We start from the raw sequence: 15318 nt of genomic DNA, 5'->3' as shown, positions 1-15318 counted from the left end.
CCTTGTTACTGGGATTATAAGTCGCAGCCAAGCAAATGCTCAAATCCATCACGAATGTTTTGTTCGGATATTGAGTCTCCCCTTTCTAAAAGCTGTATCTGACTGAATAGTGGGTATCGTATCATTAATCTCCTCATCACGTACAGGCGATGAAACTCTTGGAGCTTTGCCCTTCCTCGGAGAAGAACTCGAACTCTTACCCCTCGTCCGCCTGGCATTAGTCCCTGAATGCCAACCACTAGCTTTAGCTACCTCATAGGTGTAGTTCTCTCCAATGCCAAGCCTAAACCTCCTGAAGTCTCTATACTTTCTCCAAGACTTCTCCTTCTTGTTCTGAAATTTCCACGCCATATTACACTCATTCGGCTTTGATCCATTCATAGGGGTCTGATACCCTAAGAAGACGATGGATTTAAATACCTTGATATTGAACTTCTCGGTAGCAGCAGCAGGAGAAACGGCAAGGGTGAGTGTGGATAGATCCTCGCCAGTCTGGATTATCGAAGAATTGTTTTAAAAATGGCGTTCTCTACTTGGGTGAAAACGTTAGTGAGGGCTTTGGAGGATTCAAACCAGGGATCCTAAGGTTGGTATGTGATGGCAATTGCAGTAAATAAAAGAATAGAGAAGACAAAGACGAAGAAGCATCCATTACTAATGAGTTTAATTAGATTTTCCCTAGATTTTGCCCTACAGGCTTTGTTGAACTCGCTTCTTTCATGGAAGTTCCTTTCTAGGGTTTCACGGTGTTTGAGAAAGAAGAAGAAGCCCCCTGTTCTTGCTTCTTCCGCCGTCAAATCGAAGATGATGAAGAGATAACCCTTAAGGGTATTATGATAAGTTCATCATTTTTTAAGGGTAAGTTGGTCATTATAAAATAAAGAACAACAACTTAACTGCACAAGCCTAATGAAGTGGACTAAGTTCATATATCTTTATAAAATAAGGGCAGTCTGTGCCTTTTTGACCAAGTATGGTACGTTTCTGAGATATTGGATACTTTCAGGGGGTGTCCGTGAAATTTTTCCAATAATAAATAAACTCATAGAGAGTTCTCCTCTGGCAGTTCCACTTCCACGTGGGTGTATGACTCAGTCAATCGCAGATACTTCTGAGTATCTGTGATTGTTGAACTAGTCTTATATAGTCGTTGGCTTAATATTAGGGATGTAAACGGATCGGATTCGGCTTAGATAGTGCTAAACGGATACAGACACAGATTAGGATCGGATATTTTATCCGTTTACATGTAAATATAGTTTTTCGGATAGCTATAGTCTATCCGTATCCGCATCCATTTAGCTTTCAAACGGATTCGGATAGTGCTGAACGGATACAAACACGGATTTTGTCAAAAGACAAGCTATTTGATTTTTTGTGGAAATGATGATGGCAAGAGCTTTGTATTCAGACTCAGTACTATAGCGTGAAACTACTTATTGTTTTTGGCTGCCCATGAGATAAGATTGTCACCCAAGTATATACAAAACCCAGTAATGGATCGACGGTCGTCAGCGTTACTGGCCCAATTTGCTTCCGAATATGCAATCAACCGTGAGGAGCCAGTAGCCGCAAGGAGCAAGCCATGATTTATTGTTCCTTTTAAATCATGCAAGATACATTTAACTGCAACCCAATGGGGGTATTGGATTGTGCATTTGCTGACATACTTGGTTTATAGAGTATGTTATGTCAGGTCGGGTAAGCGACAGATATTGTAGAGCTCCAACCGTTTGTCGATAAAGAGTGACATCTTCAAACGGGTCTCCATCTGAAACATATGGTTTTGCACCATCCATCTTAGTATGGTGTAGCAAGTCACAGAAATACTTGCTTTGTGTTAAATGGATACCTTCTTTGCACCGATCAACATGCACTCCAAGAAAATAATTTATGGGGCCTAGGTCCTTCATTACAAACCAACTGTCCAGATTTTCCATTAACGTCTGTAACGCATTGGTGGAGTTTCCAGTAAGGACCACATCATCTACAAGAGAAGCAGATAGATCAAGACACCGTCACTAACGAGACCATATTAACCAGCCTTACGATTAGTTGACCCATAACCTAGGAAAATTATCGCCTCCATTACTGGGGGCGATGCTGTGCGCATCATGCGATGTAGCAGCACCCATATATGCACGGTGGACCGTATCGCATGATACGCACAGCAGCGCCCCCAGTACTGGGGGCGATAAAGATCCCACAACCTATGGCTTTCGAGCTTCAAAGATTTGAGGCGGTGATGATATTTTGTTGTTTCTATAACCTGCCAAGTGTCAATCATCCATAGACTATTTTTTTATGGTATATCAGTCGGCATCGATACATATTAATTGTATCGGTTGTATCGGATGGTTAAATTTGTACTAAAAAAATTAACTTTTGGACAAATATACATTTACTACAAACCGTTACACCAATACAAGATCGGCCCATGATGGGCCTAGGACCAGAACTGGTTTGGTTGTCGAACAAATAAAAAAAAACTCGACTAGACCGAAATCGGAACCTTATTGGGTAGTTTTGAATTTGGACGTTTAGAAACCTATACAAAACTGAAATCAATTGAACCGGCGTTAAACAATTGAAACCAAAAACCAGAAAAAAATCTATAGAATTTGTGTTGATACCCCCATGTGCGTTCTCATTGGTCCCAATGTTGGTGCAGGGTTTACACGACCAAGCAGTGATCTCTTGCCCATATATATGTACTTGCCGAATTGGGTTCGTAACTTAGTAGATGGTGGGATTGATCCTTTTGAAGGGATGAGATTGTGTGAACAAAATCGATGTCTCAGATGGAGTAATCCCTATTCCTTACCTAAAATTGGATAGCGGGGTTCTTATCGGGGATCAACTAGGCTGGGAGACCTCAATACGTTTGTTGAGTGCATGTCCACTGGTAGGCCCCTCGCCAAATGGAAAGAGCAAGAGCAATGGTGATGGTTCCATGATAACACATTCTCATTTCCCCTCCCTACTGCTCTTGATAGAAATCTTGTTGTAACCAAAGTTGGTTACAATATGCTTGTAACCTTAATTTTTTTTGTCCCTTGTCCTATTTTTTTGTTAAGTTACTTTGTCCTATTCCCAAAAGTTGTTTTAATAAATAAAAAAAATTCAAATTAAGTTGAAAGCGATATATCATTATGTCATATATATGGTCATATGTATAGAACTAATTTTGGGATTGGGGCACGTGGACATAGGGTTCTTTATGGCACAATCAATAATTCAATTCATTTTCAAATAGGCCTTTCTCTAGTCTCTTTAGGGGTCATTACTTCCTTGATAGCTCAACACATGTACTCTTTACCTATTTTATATATCGGGAGGGATTTTCTTATTGACAGTTTGACACCCCTTAAAGGTGTAAAATAATTTTATTACTTTATTTTTCTTCAGTATATCACAGTTTTCAATGAGGGTAAATTTGTCATTTCATATGTGTATTATATTTTTTTTTATCATTCCTTTACAAATAATTTTGAAAAATTACTGCATTTTTCTTTAGCATATCACAACATTTTTCTTTTAAAGAACTTTTGAGAATTTGATAAGGGACAATCAAAACAATATTACAAGTTCTAAATACACCTACATGTGTCATCTAGACAGTCCCACATATATAGAAAAAAATAAGTGCATGATGAAAGGGATCTTTATCACCTCCAGTTTGCTGACCGGCCCAGTTCCCCAGTTCCTCTAACAAAGGGGGGCTGAAATGACCTCTCTACCCATGCCCAAACACCCTGCCCGGGTGGGGTCCACCATCCCCCTATTAGAGGAACTGGGGAACTGGGCCGGTCAGCAAACTGGAGGTGATAATTTTCCATGATGAAAGAGTGTCGATTCGAGTGTGCATCCTAAAACATAATGAGATGTGGGGCCCACATTACCACCCTCTCTTTTATTCTAAGTTCTAACCCATGTGGATGATTTCATTATTTGCAGTGTCATTGGTATGGTGTGTAAATTCCTCTATCTCTCTCTCTCTCTCTCTCTTGGCGCGTATGGAAAACTAAAATAATGTAGTCTTTAATAAACATTTGTCTCCAAATTTGCTGACTTCTATTTCTACTTTTTCATATCTGTAGAGGAAAGTTTCATTGGAAGTAGCTGGTCGGCTTTCCCAATGTGCCGATCTTCTAATTCTCTTCCTCGGTGGTTTTGGTAGACTGCCTCTCTGTTATATCTGCGCTTTAGAAGTTGCAGTCTTCTTTAGATTGGGCAACCAGAGCCATAGTAGATGATATTTGAATAGGGAATTAGCAGATTCTCGTGACTGCTGCTGTGAATAGCGCTACAATTCAGTGAAGATTGGATAAAAAATCTCGAGAAATAGGCAGAAAAAGCAAAATCGGTATGTATCGGACAAAATTACCCCTGAATCTTCTTAAAAAATGAATTTTCTGACCATATTACCCCTGGTCTATACCATGCTATCGGCACGGTATCGGTATCAAGGACTAGCAAAACCAGTACGTATCACCCAATACGGGCGCTATGATACCGATACTTAGAACCATGTTCACGCACACCTTTGTGTAGCTGATTTTACTTTTACTTGTTTGAATGTTCTAGTTCCCAAGCCTCTTCCATCATGAATGTTTTTTTAAAACCAAAATGGATACCAGTGGTGGCAGTGATGTCAACAATGTCATCGATGATAGGGCGGGATTGCAGAGGCGTGGGGTGGGTGGGGTTGCAAGAAGAAGTGTCTTTTCCAACCCATAACTAACAAAATGCTAACACAGTGTGCTAGAGGGAAGGAATGTGTAATTAGGCCATAGTACAAAAGAGGGGATGTAATTTTTCCTTAATTTTATGTTGGTAGGGAAGGCAACCACTCAACTAGTCAAACCGTGTTAGGCTATTCATTCATGCGCCCCCAACGCCAAGCAAAAGAAAACGAAATACATAAAACAGATAGAGAATATGATAAACGTAAGGTATGAATATACGGTATCACATTGTTACTCTTTAATTTAAAGTTTATTTTGCTTTTAACGAAGTAAACAACATTCCCATGAGCTAATGGAAAATGGTTGCAACTTGCAAGAGGTGGAACCAAGGACAGAAAAATACATTGTAAAGGTAGAAAGTAGGTCATTCCCTCCTAATAAGTTTTATTCATCTTTGTAGGATACAAAAAGAGCGGATTTTAGCTTTATTGCAGCCTTATCCTTGAAACCATATCCTCGGCCCTCTGAAAAGCAACAACAATGGCAACAACAAAAACAAAAACAACTATTAGGAATGCATATATATCCAAGATCAAACAATAGGCATCACATTTAAATGCCAGTAAAAGTTTGCAATAATTAGTTGATCATCTTAATAAATTGTTCATAGTCCAAAGATGAATAATTAAGATTACAATTAGAGGTTTCAAACCTAAGTTCATGATGCATGATCGATGTATAAAAATTCTCTGTGCCGCAGCAAAGCCTGCGCCCAGGCACATGGGGGACCACCCTGCCCCCCTACACAGGCTGCCCATGTGCTTGGGTGCAGACTGTGCTATGGCACAGAGAACATTCTCCTAAAAAAAGTCCTATATTTTATTTTTCATTTTTCTAACATAAGTTCAAAAAGAAATACATGATACTTTCTCAGTTAAAAATGGAACCATCCAACATGTTTCTTGAATAAATTGAGAGTGTATTATAAGCAAAAATTAAGAGAAAAAATTACTGACCATCTCAGAATGTGGTAAATACTTCCCATCAAATGTTACAACAACACGATCCTTCCCATCAACACCTTTAATTTTGTCCACAGAGCAGTAGAAATCTATGGCTGACATACTAAGTACAAAATGGGGGAAAAGCCTCCCCCCCCCCCCCCCCCAAAAAAAAAATATCATGATTATTCAATAATGTCATGGTTGGCAATCTATAAATTATGCAACGTGAACTCTCATTTAAAAACTTCAAATTCTATAAAGGAAACTTACTATTAAGGCCCAAATTCCAAATCCCCCTCCCTGAAAAAAAAAAAAAAAAAGATTTAAAGGAGGAAAGATAAGATGAGTTACATGCCATCACCAAACTCCTCATTGATGATCTCCTTAATGCTCTCACCAAAATGCATAACGCCTTCATTAAATCTATATTATCAGAAAAATATAAGAGTCAATAAATATAAGCAAAAGGAAATGGTTCACACTTCATAAAATCTTCCTCAACTTATAAAAACAATAAATCTCATGGGTGTGTCAGTGTGTGTATGAGAGAGAGAGAGAGAGAGAGTTTTGAGTAGCACAACACCCCATCATTTTGAATAAGAGCCATAAGTGGCCACCCCACTTCAATCTAATCGGTTTTAAGATGGAAGTTTAATATATTGGCAGAGAAGGTATGTTAGGCCTCCGTCGATGATGGACCCTATTCCACCTACGAAGACAAAGCCCAGAAGGCCTGCATGTAAGATGCTCCAACTATCTAGTACAAGAGTCACAAGAGACCACCCCACTTCGAATCAATTGGTTTTAAGAAGGAAGTTTAATAGAGTGGTTGAGGCTCTCTCTCTCTCTCAATTTTAGTATTTCACTGCATCTGTTTTGTAGTAAAAGTGAAATAAGAAAGTAATACTGTCCTTTATCCAATTGAAAAAAAAAAAAAATCCCCTAGAGCTAAAGAAGGAATCCACAAGGGATCCTACTTTAACTAAGTAGTGCAGACATTAAACAAGAAATGAAATTGAATCCCTATTCAAGAGTTATTCATTAAATAATGTTAGAATCTCTACTCTACACAATCAAATGGGTGATCTGAATTTGAATGAACAATAGAGAATCAAAATCACTGAAATTAGAATAGATAACTGATACCCACCTGTAAATAGCAGGTTCTCTGATAATTTCAGGATCGTAAGACCTCATAGGAGGATTCATCATCTCCTGGATGAGGTTGTTGGTGAGGTCCAGCAGTGAAGCCCTAAGTTTAGGGACAGTGGAGGGCTTGAGTTGAGCCTGCCTCCGCAATAGCTGACCCACATACACATTTGTCAGTCCTGTCTCCTCCGCAATCTGAGTATAGCTCTTATCGGACTTCTGTTTCACAACAAGAAGACGGTTCACCATGTTAGAATGAATCGATCCGAATAGGGATAAAATCCCAAAAGCCAGAATCTCCATAGGACGTTCAAGAACACAATCAAATAAATAATAGAAAATAGGGATAAAATCACCAACCTTGTTTCACATCCATAGTGATAATCATTGCAACGAAACATAAAGAACAAAGATCTAGGTGCTTCCCCTCTATTCCCAAAGTAACTGGCTTGATGAGAATACCAAATGCGCAGGGACGACGAACACTGAATATCTCCCTCTTTCAAGAATGCACTCCTCAATAGCAATTGAGAATAATAAGTTGTGATGGGTAGAGAGGGGACTTAGCTCTCCTTATATAGTAATCCCTATAGGGTCTGACTCATCATAGTCCCAATAGGAATCTATCTGGCCCACACTAAGCCAGTCCACATTAGACTTCTAATATAACTTAATGACCCCACTTTATTAGACCAAAACCCAAATTAGCCTGGTTTAGGGATTTAATTATAACCATATGGAATTTTATTAGAAATAAAATTCTAACACACCATGCTTGCTTTGCTCTCCATTATTGGCCACAATATAGTAGAACTCTCGTCGCCCCTTTCGGCTTTTTAGCAACACAAGTACTTCAATTCTGTTAATGGCCTATCCCGCACTCTCACTCCAATTTAAATGGTTACTTCTACAGATATTTTTTAGGGAGAATGTTTTTTGTGCTGCAGCGTAGGCTGCGCCAGGCATATGGGCCTGCCACTCAGGGGGCAGGGTGGTCATTGCACCCACCTCCATGTGTCTGGGCGGAGCGGCACAGAGAACAGCACCCCTATTTTTTATTCCATCAACAGAAAATAACATTTTTTGGGGGCACAATTGTGATAAAACCCAAACCAACCCTCAAGGGACAACCAAACAACCCCCCCCAAAGGACAGAACAGTTTAAAGTTGTGGATGGAGGAGAGTTGTGGAAGAAAAGCCAATTGTGCACAAGTCTATGGGTGTAAATGAATAGCCGAAATCCGTTTTTGAATCCATGTCCGTATCTGTTTAGCACTATCTGAGTCCGTCCGAAAGCTAAACAGGTGTGGATACGGATAGGCTATAGCTATCCAAAAAGCTATATTTACATGTAAACGGATAAAATATTCGATCTGTATCCGTGTCTGTATTCATTTAGCACTATCTGAATCCGTCCGAAAGCTAATCGGATGCGGATGTAGCACTATCCGAGCCGAATCCTGTCCGTTTACATCCCTATACACAACATGATTTTTTTTAGAAGTAGTTTTCTAGAATGGACTATGCCTGTGCTCCCCTGGTATCTCTCCTCCCCAAGCAAATGGCAAAGATTCATTTTAAATGGGAAGAGGAGAGATGACACATGGGAGTGCTGGCATAAGCTATGCTCGGACAGTTTTTTTTCTTTTTTTTTTTTTTCTTTTTTATTTCTTTATTATTAAGTCAATCAGTGGCATGGTTCCTATGTCTAGACACAAACAAATGCTTTTGTGCACAAAAAGATCGTTCAGCCCCTAATCAAATCGAAAATCGTTTCTAAATCAATACCTGTGCGTGCACTTTCATTGGGTACCACGTTCGTTGATGCAGGGACAACATAATCGTTCCCTTACCCTTAAGTTATTTCCACACTTTATATTTTACCTCCATAAAAATATTATCAATGGAAGCTTCTTTTTTCCTTTGATCTTAAATAAAAGTCACCTATGTTATGGAACCATCTTTTTAAATAAAAGTCATTTGTTTGACTTGCACACAAAAATAAAATAAAATTTAAGGAACCAGAATTTAGATAGGGAGTTTATAACAAACAGGCATGGATATAATGGTTTCTCCATCTATTTTACTAATCATAGTTTTAGGTATTGGACAAATAATTCGTTTTTCAATTGTAATATCCTTCTAAGTCTAATTTTCTTTTTAATTGATTTATTTGATTTAAGGTGTTATTGTGCCCTGTCGAGTACTTCTAAGGTGTATTTAATAAAAAAAAATAATAGTAAAATCATGAATGGATAAAGATTAGAAGAAAAAAAAAATTAGGATTGTCTTGAGAAATGAAAAAAAAAATTATATATATAAGAGAAATCGATTAAACCTCTTCTATTTATAAAAGAAGAAGAGAAAAGACACCATCAAAACTTGTCTCCAAATATATGCTAAAAAACCATCTCTTTTTTATAAATTATTTCTATTATGCCTTCGGACATGCCTTCAATAGTCATCTATTTGAAAAAGGTATAACCCTCTAACAAACTTTTAAAAAATAAAAAATAATATTTTGAATCATTAATTTTTAAACATTAAAATTTTCAACAATACCTTACATGATTCAAAATAGTAAAAGAATTGACGAAACAATTTGAGTACATTAGAATTAGGAGGATGTATCATTACAGATATCTTTTAAAATTGGATCTACACTACTTTCAATATGTTATGTTACAAGGTACGTACAGGTGAAATTAGATTTCTTGAACCTTTCATCATTGGTGGAGTCAACTAATTTACCATTCATCTCCTACCATTCGACCCTTCAATAAACTCTTTCTATTGAATGAACATTTTGGCTTTGTCCTCCTCCTTTTAGAATTATGAATGCTTAAAGAATTTACGCATAAGATTATCATCGTAGACAGTCTCGCCCTCTACATCCACTTAAGTTAGCCACTCCAATATGCACCACAATTAACATACTCTCACCTAACATGGAGCCTTGGCCAATTAAGAGTTTTAGAGCTCATTATTTTGCCATTGCGGTGAGTTCTACTAGTTGTCATCCAATTACTTCGCTTTTATCCTTTGAACCTAATTATAGGATTTTCTATCACATTGGTTAGGTGTAAATCACTTTTACTCGTGAATCACTGATATTAAGCCTATTCATGTAGATGTCTCAGAAATAACCTTCAAAGTTTAAATATCTCAGCCAGATTCTTTTTCAACTTTATAAAATCGACAGATATCTTTCCTTTACTTATATTATACTTCACCGTACATATATCCAAGGCTCATATGCCTTCTTTTCTGCTTCATCTTTGCTCTTTGGCATTGCAATCATTGCAATGCTTGCCTAATCATCGAAGGCAACAAAGTTAAGTCATAATTATACATCTGCCGCTAAGTTCCTTAGTTGTTCGATTTTTTTATCCAGATTTTTATAAAGTCACAAACTTTGTTTTCATGTTTAATTGATTTTTATGAAATTGCTCCACCAGCTAGTGTGAAAATATAACCATTAATAGCCAAATATTCCTTTGTATTACAAATCTAGTTTGCACAAATAAGATGATAATTAATCAAATAATATCATAATTGAATTATACTCATCTTTTAGATTCTAATCAAATAGGGGGAAAAAAAAAAATTCAAGTACAAATTTTAAACCATTTTACTTAAATTCAAGTATCTCTTTGAATAAATTACCCCAAAAAAAAAAGTATCTCTTTGAATAGAGATTCAACATGAAATTGTTTCCATTTTTGATAATTACTCCACAATTTTGGGTTATATTAGAATCACATATTTCTCTATGTAAAAGAAAAAGGTGTACCCGTTAGAGCTCCGCCCTAAAAAGAGTCATAATATTTCCCCCTCGTAAAAGACTGTTTCGACAAGAACCCATGACTACTTGGTGACAATGGAACATCCTTTACCGTTGCAGTAAGGCTCACCCTCATATATTTCTCTATGTCAACTATATAATAATAGAATAAAAATGCATATAGTGAGAAATTTAAAACCTCCACACTTCCATAGTATATTCTAACATGATAATAATTAAGCTCTTCCAATTGCATGTGAACAATTCTCTCTCTCTCTCTCTCTCTCTCTCAACATCAAATGCACATATACAAATGAAAGTTTTGAGTTTTAAGAGAGAAACAATCTCTTCGAGTGCTGACTAACTTTTAATGGGTTTGTTGTTGTGTTTATCAGAGTAGTAATTACTCAAGTTATTCTACACTATTAAGAGATGTTGAAATTAATCTGAAAATATAGAAGAGGGGGAGAAAAACTATTTGAATCGGAGACAAACGGTATAGGACAACTATAGACGTAAACATCATACATCACAAACGTGAAAATACATGAAAAAACTTAAAGAAATAGTGATGTTTTGTTGTGACAACAGACACTTTCCTTAAGACCACAAATGCCCGCCCTATGGTGCCAATTGGGATTTTTGTGACTTGGGTTCGCTCCTAGATACCCTATGGTATCCACCAACAATCATACACTTGCTTACTACATCTTTTCAAGTACTTCATAGTTTTACTCAATCGAACAATAATAAAACTATGAATCGAGAAATATATTCCAACAAAGATTGTCTCCAAATGATATGCCCACATACTGTATCTTTTTTAGAAGACATGTTTGTTGACCATTCAGACATGCCTTTTAAATAATGCACAACAATATTTTGAGTCATGAAATTTTAAAACGTGACAATTCCAACAATCCGACTAGAACCTTCATTTTCATCCTTAGAAGCTCTCAATTACGTTCTATTTGCACTTAAGTTTGTAATTTTATTAGGACATTGCTCTACATTTTGGATTTTGATCTTTGTAGATGTAGTAAGGGCTTCAGATCAATTCCCATCTACATCTAATGTCATTATTAATGGTAGACACACCACGCGAATGAGAACCTCCGGCTACCCAAAATCATCATCTTTGCATGCTAATGAACAAGTTCATGTTCTTAGATATCAATCAGAAGTCAAACTTGAGAAATCTAAAAGACCTGATGAATCACATGTACCGAGTAATGGTGGTGTGGAGAAAAATTAGAGCAACAGATCCAGGAACAGAGGCAGTTTCATGGTGAAGGGAGTGCTACATTATTGTAGACTCAACAGCTTAGAGAAGAACAATTTGGTTTAAGTATCATCTCAAGTTAGTAAATCTAAAAGCTCACCATGCCACAATCATTTTTATGTTCCAAGAAATGGAAAAGGATTAACATAACTGCAAGAGATGATTCAATGCTCACATTCAATTCTTGTTTGAAGAAGAAATGAAGAATGCCGTCAAATACATCTCAAAGACTCTTTTTCAGTAAAATTTCATACAAGTGTAAATGAGAATAAGGGATTTTACTCAACTAATTAAAGGCAGAAACCAACCAGACAATTACATTGTAAGGATAGTAGTTCCCTCCTAATGAGCTTTATTCGTCAAAAGACCAAGGTCAAACAAACAAGTGCGGCAACAACGAAGAAGTGCATGTCTTTGTAGGTGGAAGAAAAGAGATTTCATTAGCTTTATTGCAGCCTTATCCTTGACACCATATCTTCAGCATTCTGTAAAGCAACAACAGTGAAAACAACAAAACAACTATCAAGAATACATATCTAAGAACAAAAAATATAAATCAAATTTAAATACAGTAAAAGATTGCAATAATTAGTTGATCATCTAATTAAGTTAGTTATATTACTTTATTTTCTCAACAGACAACAAATGAACTTGTTTTGAATACATGTAGGTGAAAAGTTATCCAAAGTCCAAAGCAGAATAAATTAAGATCACAATAGGAGGGGAGGGGAGGGGATCCTCAAATTGATTCATCAAATGTAAAATTTTTCCTAGGCAAGAATACAGAAGCAAGGAAAGAGGAATTACTAACCATCTCAGAATGTGGCAGATACTTCCCATCAAATGTCACAACAACACGATCCTTCCCATCAACACCTTTAATTTTGTCCACGGAGCAGTAGAAGTCTATAGCTGACATACTAATTCCAAAATAAATAAAAAAGACCTCAATCAGATGAATCTCAATGTATTCGGGAAGAGTTTATGCAATCATCAAATGAAGATTTATCCATCAAAAAGGGGTGGGAAATCAAATGAAGACTTCTATTATTGGGATGAATTATGAAAGTAATTTCTCCTATCTAATCTAATTACATTTCCCATGACAAAATGAAGAAGGAAACTCAAATTCTATAAAGAGAACCTTAGTTAATACGACTTACATGCCATCACCAAACTCCTCATTGATGATATCCTTAATGCTCTCACCAAAATGCATAACGGCTTCATTAAATCTACAGAATCAGAAAAATATAAGAGTCAACAGAGCAAAAAAGAAATAACTCAAAGATATGCAAAAGGAAAGGATTAACGCTTCTTACAATCTTTCTCAGCCTATCAAACAAAAAAAGCTCATGGATGAGAGAGAGAGAGTAAAATAAAAAATTAGGAAAAGACCACAAGGTCACACAGCACGCTGCCCCTGTGCGAAATGACAGCCACACCCCCTGGAACCCCGGAAAATGATCAGAGCTGCGGTTGTCATTTCTCATGCTCCAATGTCAGTGCGCAGGGAGCGTGTCTGGGTGGCATTTTTTTCTCCAAAAAAATAATATTAGTAAAAGAAAAAATGAACATGGGAAAGGTTGAAAGTCCAAAGCATCTTGATTCTATGTTAATTCATCAGAGACATTTTGAAGTAATGACTTGACTGAGATCACATCCATTGACCAAAAGCTTGAAGTGCAAGGGTCAGAACAGAAATCAAGAATTCAAATGGGACCTATGTTGTCTACCCCCCCCCCCCACAAAAAAAAAAAAAAAAAAACAGTTCCCCAGGGTATTCTACACAGTTTAAGTTGTTGAAACTCCCTCTCTCTCAAGTTTAGTTGTTGTCTGCATCTACTGTTTTGTAGTAAAAGAAAGAAATTTATTAGAAAGTTATCCAATCTTTTATCTAAGTCAAAACAGCGGTTTTCAAAACTTTGTATTATCTGAGAGAAGAAACCACAATCCAAGGGAATGTATACCCCTTGATTGCCAACCACTTCCTCAGTGTATCTATAATGAGAGTCCAGACCAAATACTAATTGAGAATGATTTGTAAACTGGACGGAGAAGACAGCCCATATTTTCAACGATAAGTTTAATGATTTTGGTAAGACATTAAAAGAAAAAAAAAACAAAAAAAACTTAGGGCTTCACAATTAGGCCTTGGAACCAAGAAATAAGAAATGAATTTGAACCTCTGTTCTACCAAACGAATTAACAAAAAAAAAAGAATTTGAACCTCTGTCCATGGCCTATTCAATAAATAGTCAATGAATTTAGAATCTCTACTCTGTCCAATCAAAGGGATGATCTGAATTGGGGTTCAGAAAGGATTAATCGTATCAATAAGCAAAAACCAGTACAAACATGAAACCCACCTCAAGCATAGAGAATCAAAGTTTTTTTTGATGAATAGAGAATCGAAGTTACAATAAAATAGTAGAGAAAACCCACCTGTAAATAGAAGGTTCTCTGATAATTTCAGGATCGTAAGACCTCATAGGAGGAGCCATCATCTCCTGGATGAGGTCGTCGGTGAGGTCCGGAAGTGAAGCCCTAAGTTTAGGGACAGTGGAGGGCTTAAGTTGGGCTTGCCTCCGCAATAGCTGACCAACGTACACATTGGTCAGTCCCGTCTCTTCTGCAATCACACTATAACTCTTACCGGACTTCTGTTTCACAGCAAGAAGACGGTTCACCATGCTTGCTTTGCTCTCCATTTTTAGCCACACAATACAGTATACCTCTCCTCGTCGCCCCTTTCGGCTTTTTGCAATTACCAACACAAGTGCTTGAATTCTGTGAATGAATGGCTCTCTCCTGTTTTTCACTCCAATTTAAATGTTTTTTGGGGTCACAGTCGTGAAAGAAGTAAAAAACCCAAACCAACCCCGAAGGGACGCATTAACGAAAACAAAACCCAAGGGACGATCTGTATGGTTTGCAACGTGGAAGGCATGGAGGAGAGTCGTGGAAGAAAGTCCAACTATGCACTTGAATACTAGAATAACTAGATACCCCACTCGGGCAAGGCATTCGGGCAGGGGTAAGACAGTTATTGCATGCCTCACTCTGTCTTGGCAGCACGATCTTGCCAAGTAGTTCGACAGTAGATGATCCAAATTGGTGGCAAAAATAGTACTATACATTAGAAAATGATGAGGATATTTCATGTGAGGAGTACAGATAGACACTGAGATGCTAGTGTACCCTGCTCAGCTCAGATGACATTTTCGGATACAATTCACCCATGTGACTTCTAAAAAGAAAAAAAGGCAAGATATCATTACCTAGTGGCGTGGCCCCTACACTAGCAAGGGGCAATGTGAATGCATATAAGGGCATTAATATGGATGAGATTTTGTATTTCACAAGGGTGGGTGGTAATTTTCCGCACTCCTGTGTCTGGTCGTTGGGGCC

The 15318-nt window shown here is 37.3% G+C and overlaps 1 protein-coding gene across 4 annotated transcripts in view; it reads right to left on the bottom strand.

Moving 5' to 3' along the window:
- Nucleotides 1-14663, bottom strand: part of LOC122642431 (cyanate hydratase-like) — a 40015-nt gene extending 25352 nt beyond the window's left edge. The window contains exons 1-5 of one of the 4 annotated variants that reach the window (XM_043835906.1): nucleotides 7615-7748; nucleotides 6843-7090; nucleotides 6044-6115; nucleotides 5705-5813; nucleotides 5141-5212 (exon numbers count right to left, since the gene is read on the bottom strand). In XM_043835906.1, coding sequence (XP_043691841.1) covers nucleotides 5174-5212; nucleotides 5705-5813; nucleotides 6044-6115; nucleotides 6843-7090; nucleotides 7615-7632 — 486 coding nt within the window. In that variant the 5' untranslated portion in view covers nucleotides 7633-7748 and the 3' untranslated portion in view covers nucleotides 5141-5173. Of the gene's footprint in view, nucleotides 1-5140; nucleotides 5213-5704; nucleotides 5814-6043; nucleotides 6116-6842; nucleotides 7091-7614; nucleotides 7749-12211; nucleotides 12393-12718; nucleotides 12828-13070; nucleotides 13143-14352 lie in introns of those variants that run through there. The other 3 variants (XM_043835907.1, XM_043835905.1, XM_043835904.1) reach the window with 3 other exon arrangements.
- Nucleotides 14664-15318: the final 655 nt, after the last annotated feature.

This window comes from Telopea speciosissima, chromosome 10 (genome assembly GCF_018873765.1).
Source record: "Telopea speciosissima isolate NSW1024214 ecotype Mountain lineage chromosome 10, Tspe_v1, whole genome shotgun sequence".
Taxonomy (NCBI): Eukaryota; Viridiplantae; Streptophyta; class Magnoliopsida; order Proteales; family Proteaceae; genus Telopea; species Telopea speciosissima.
The sequence above is the reverse complement of the archived record's forward strand: the minus strand, read 5'-3'. Positions and strand labels throughout refer to the sequence as shown.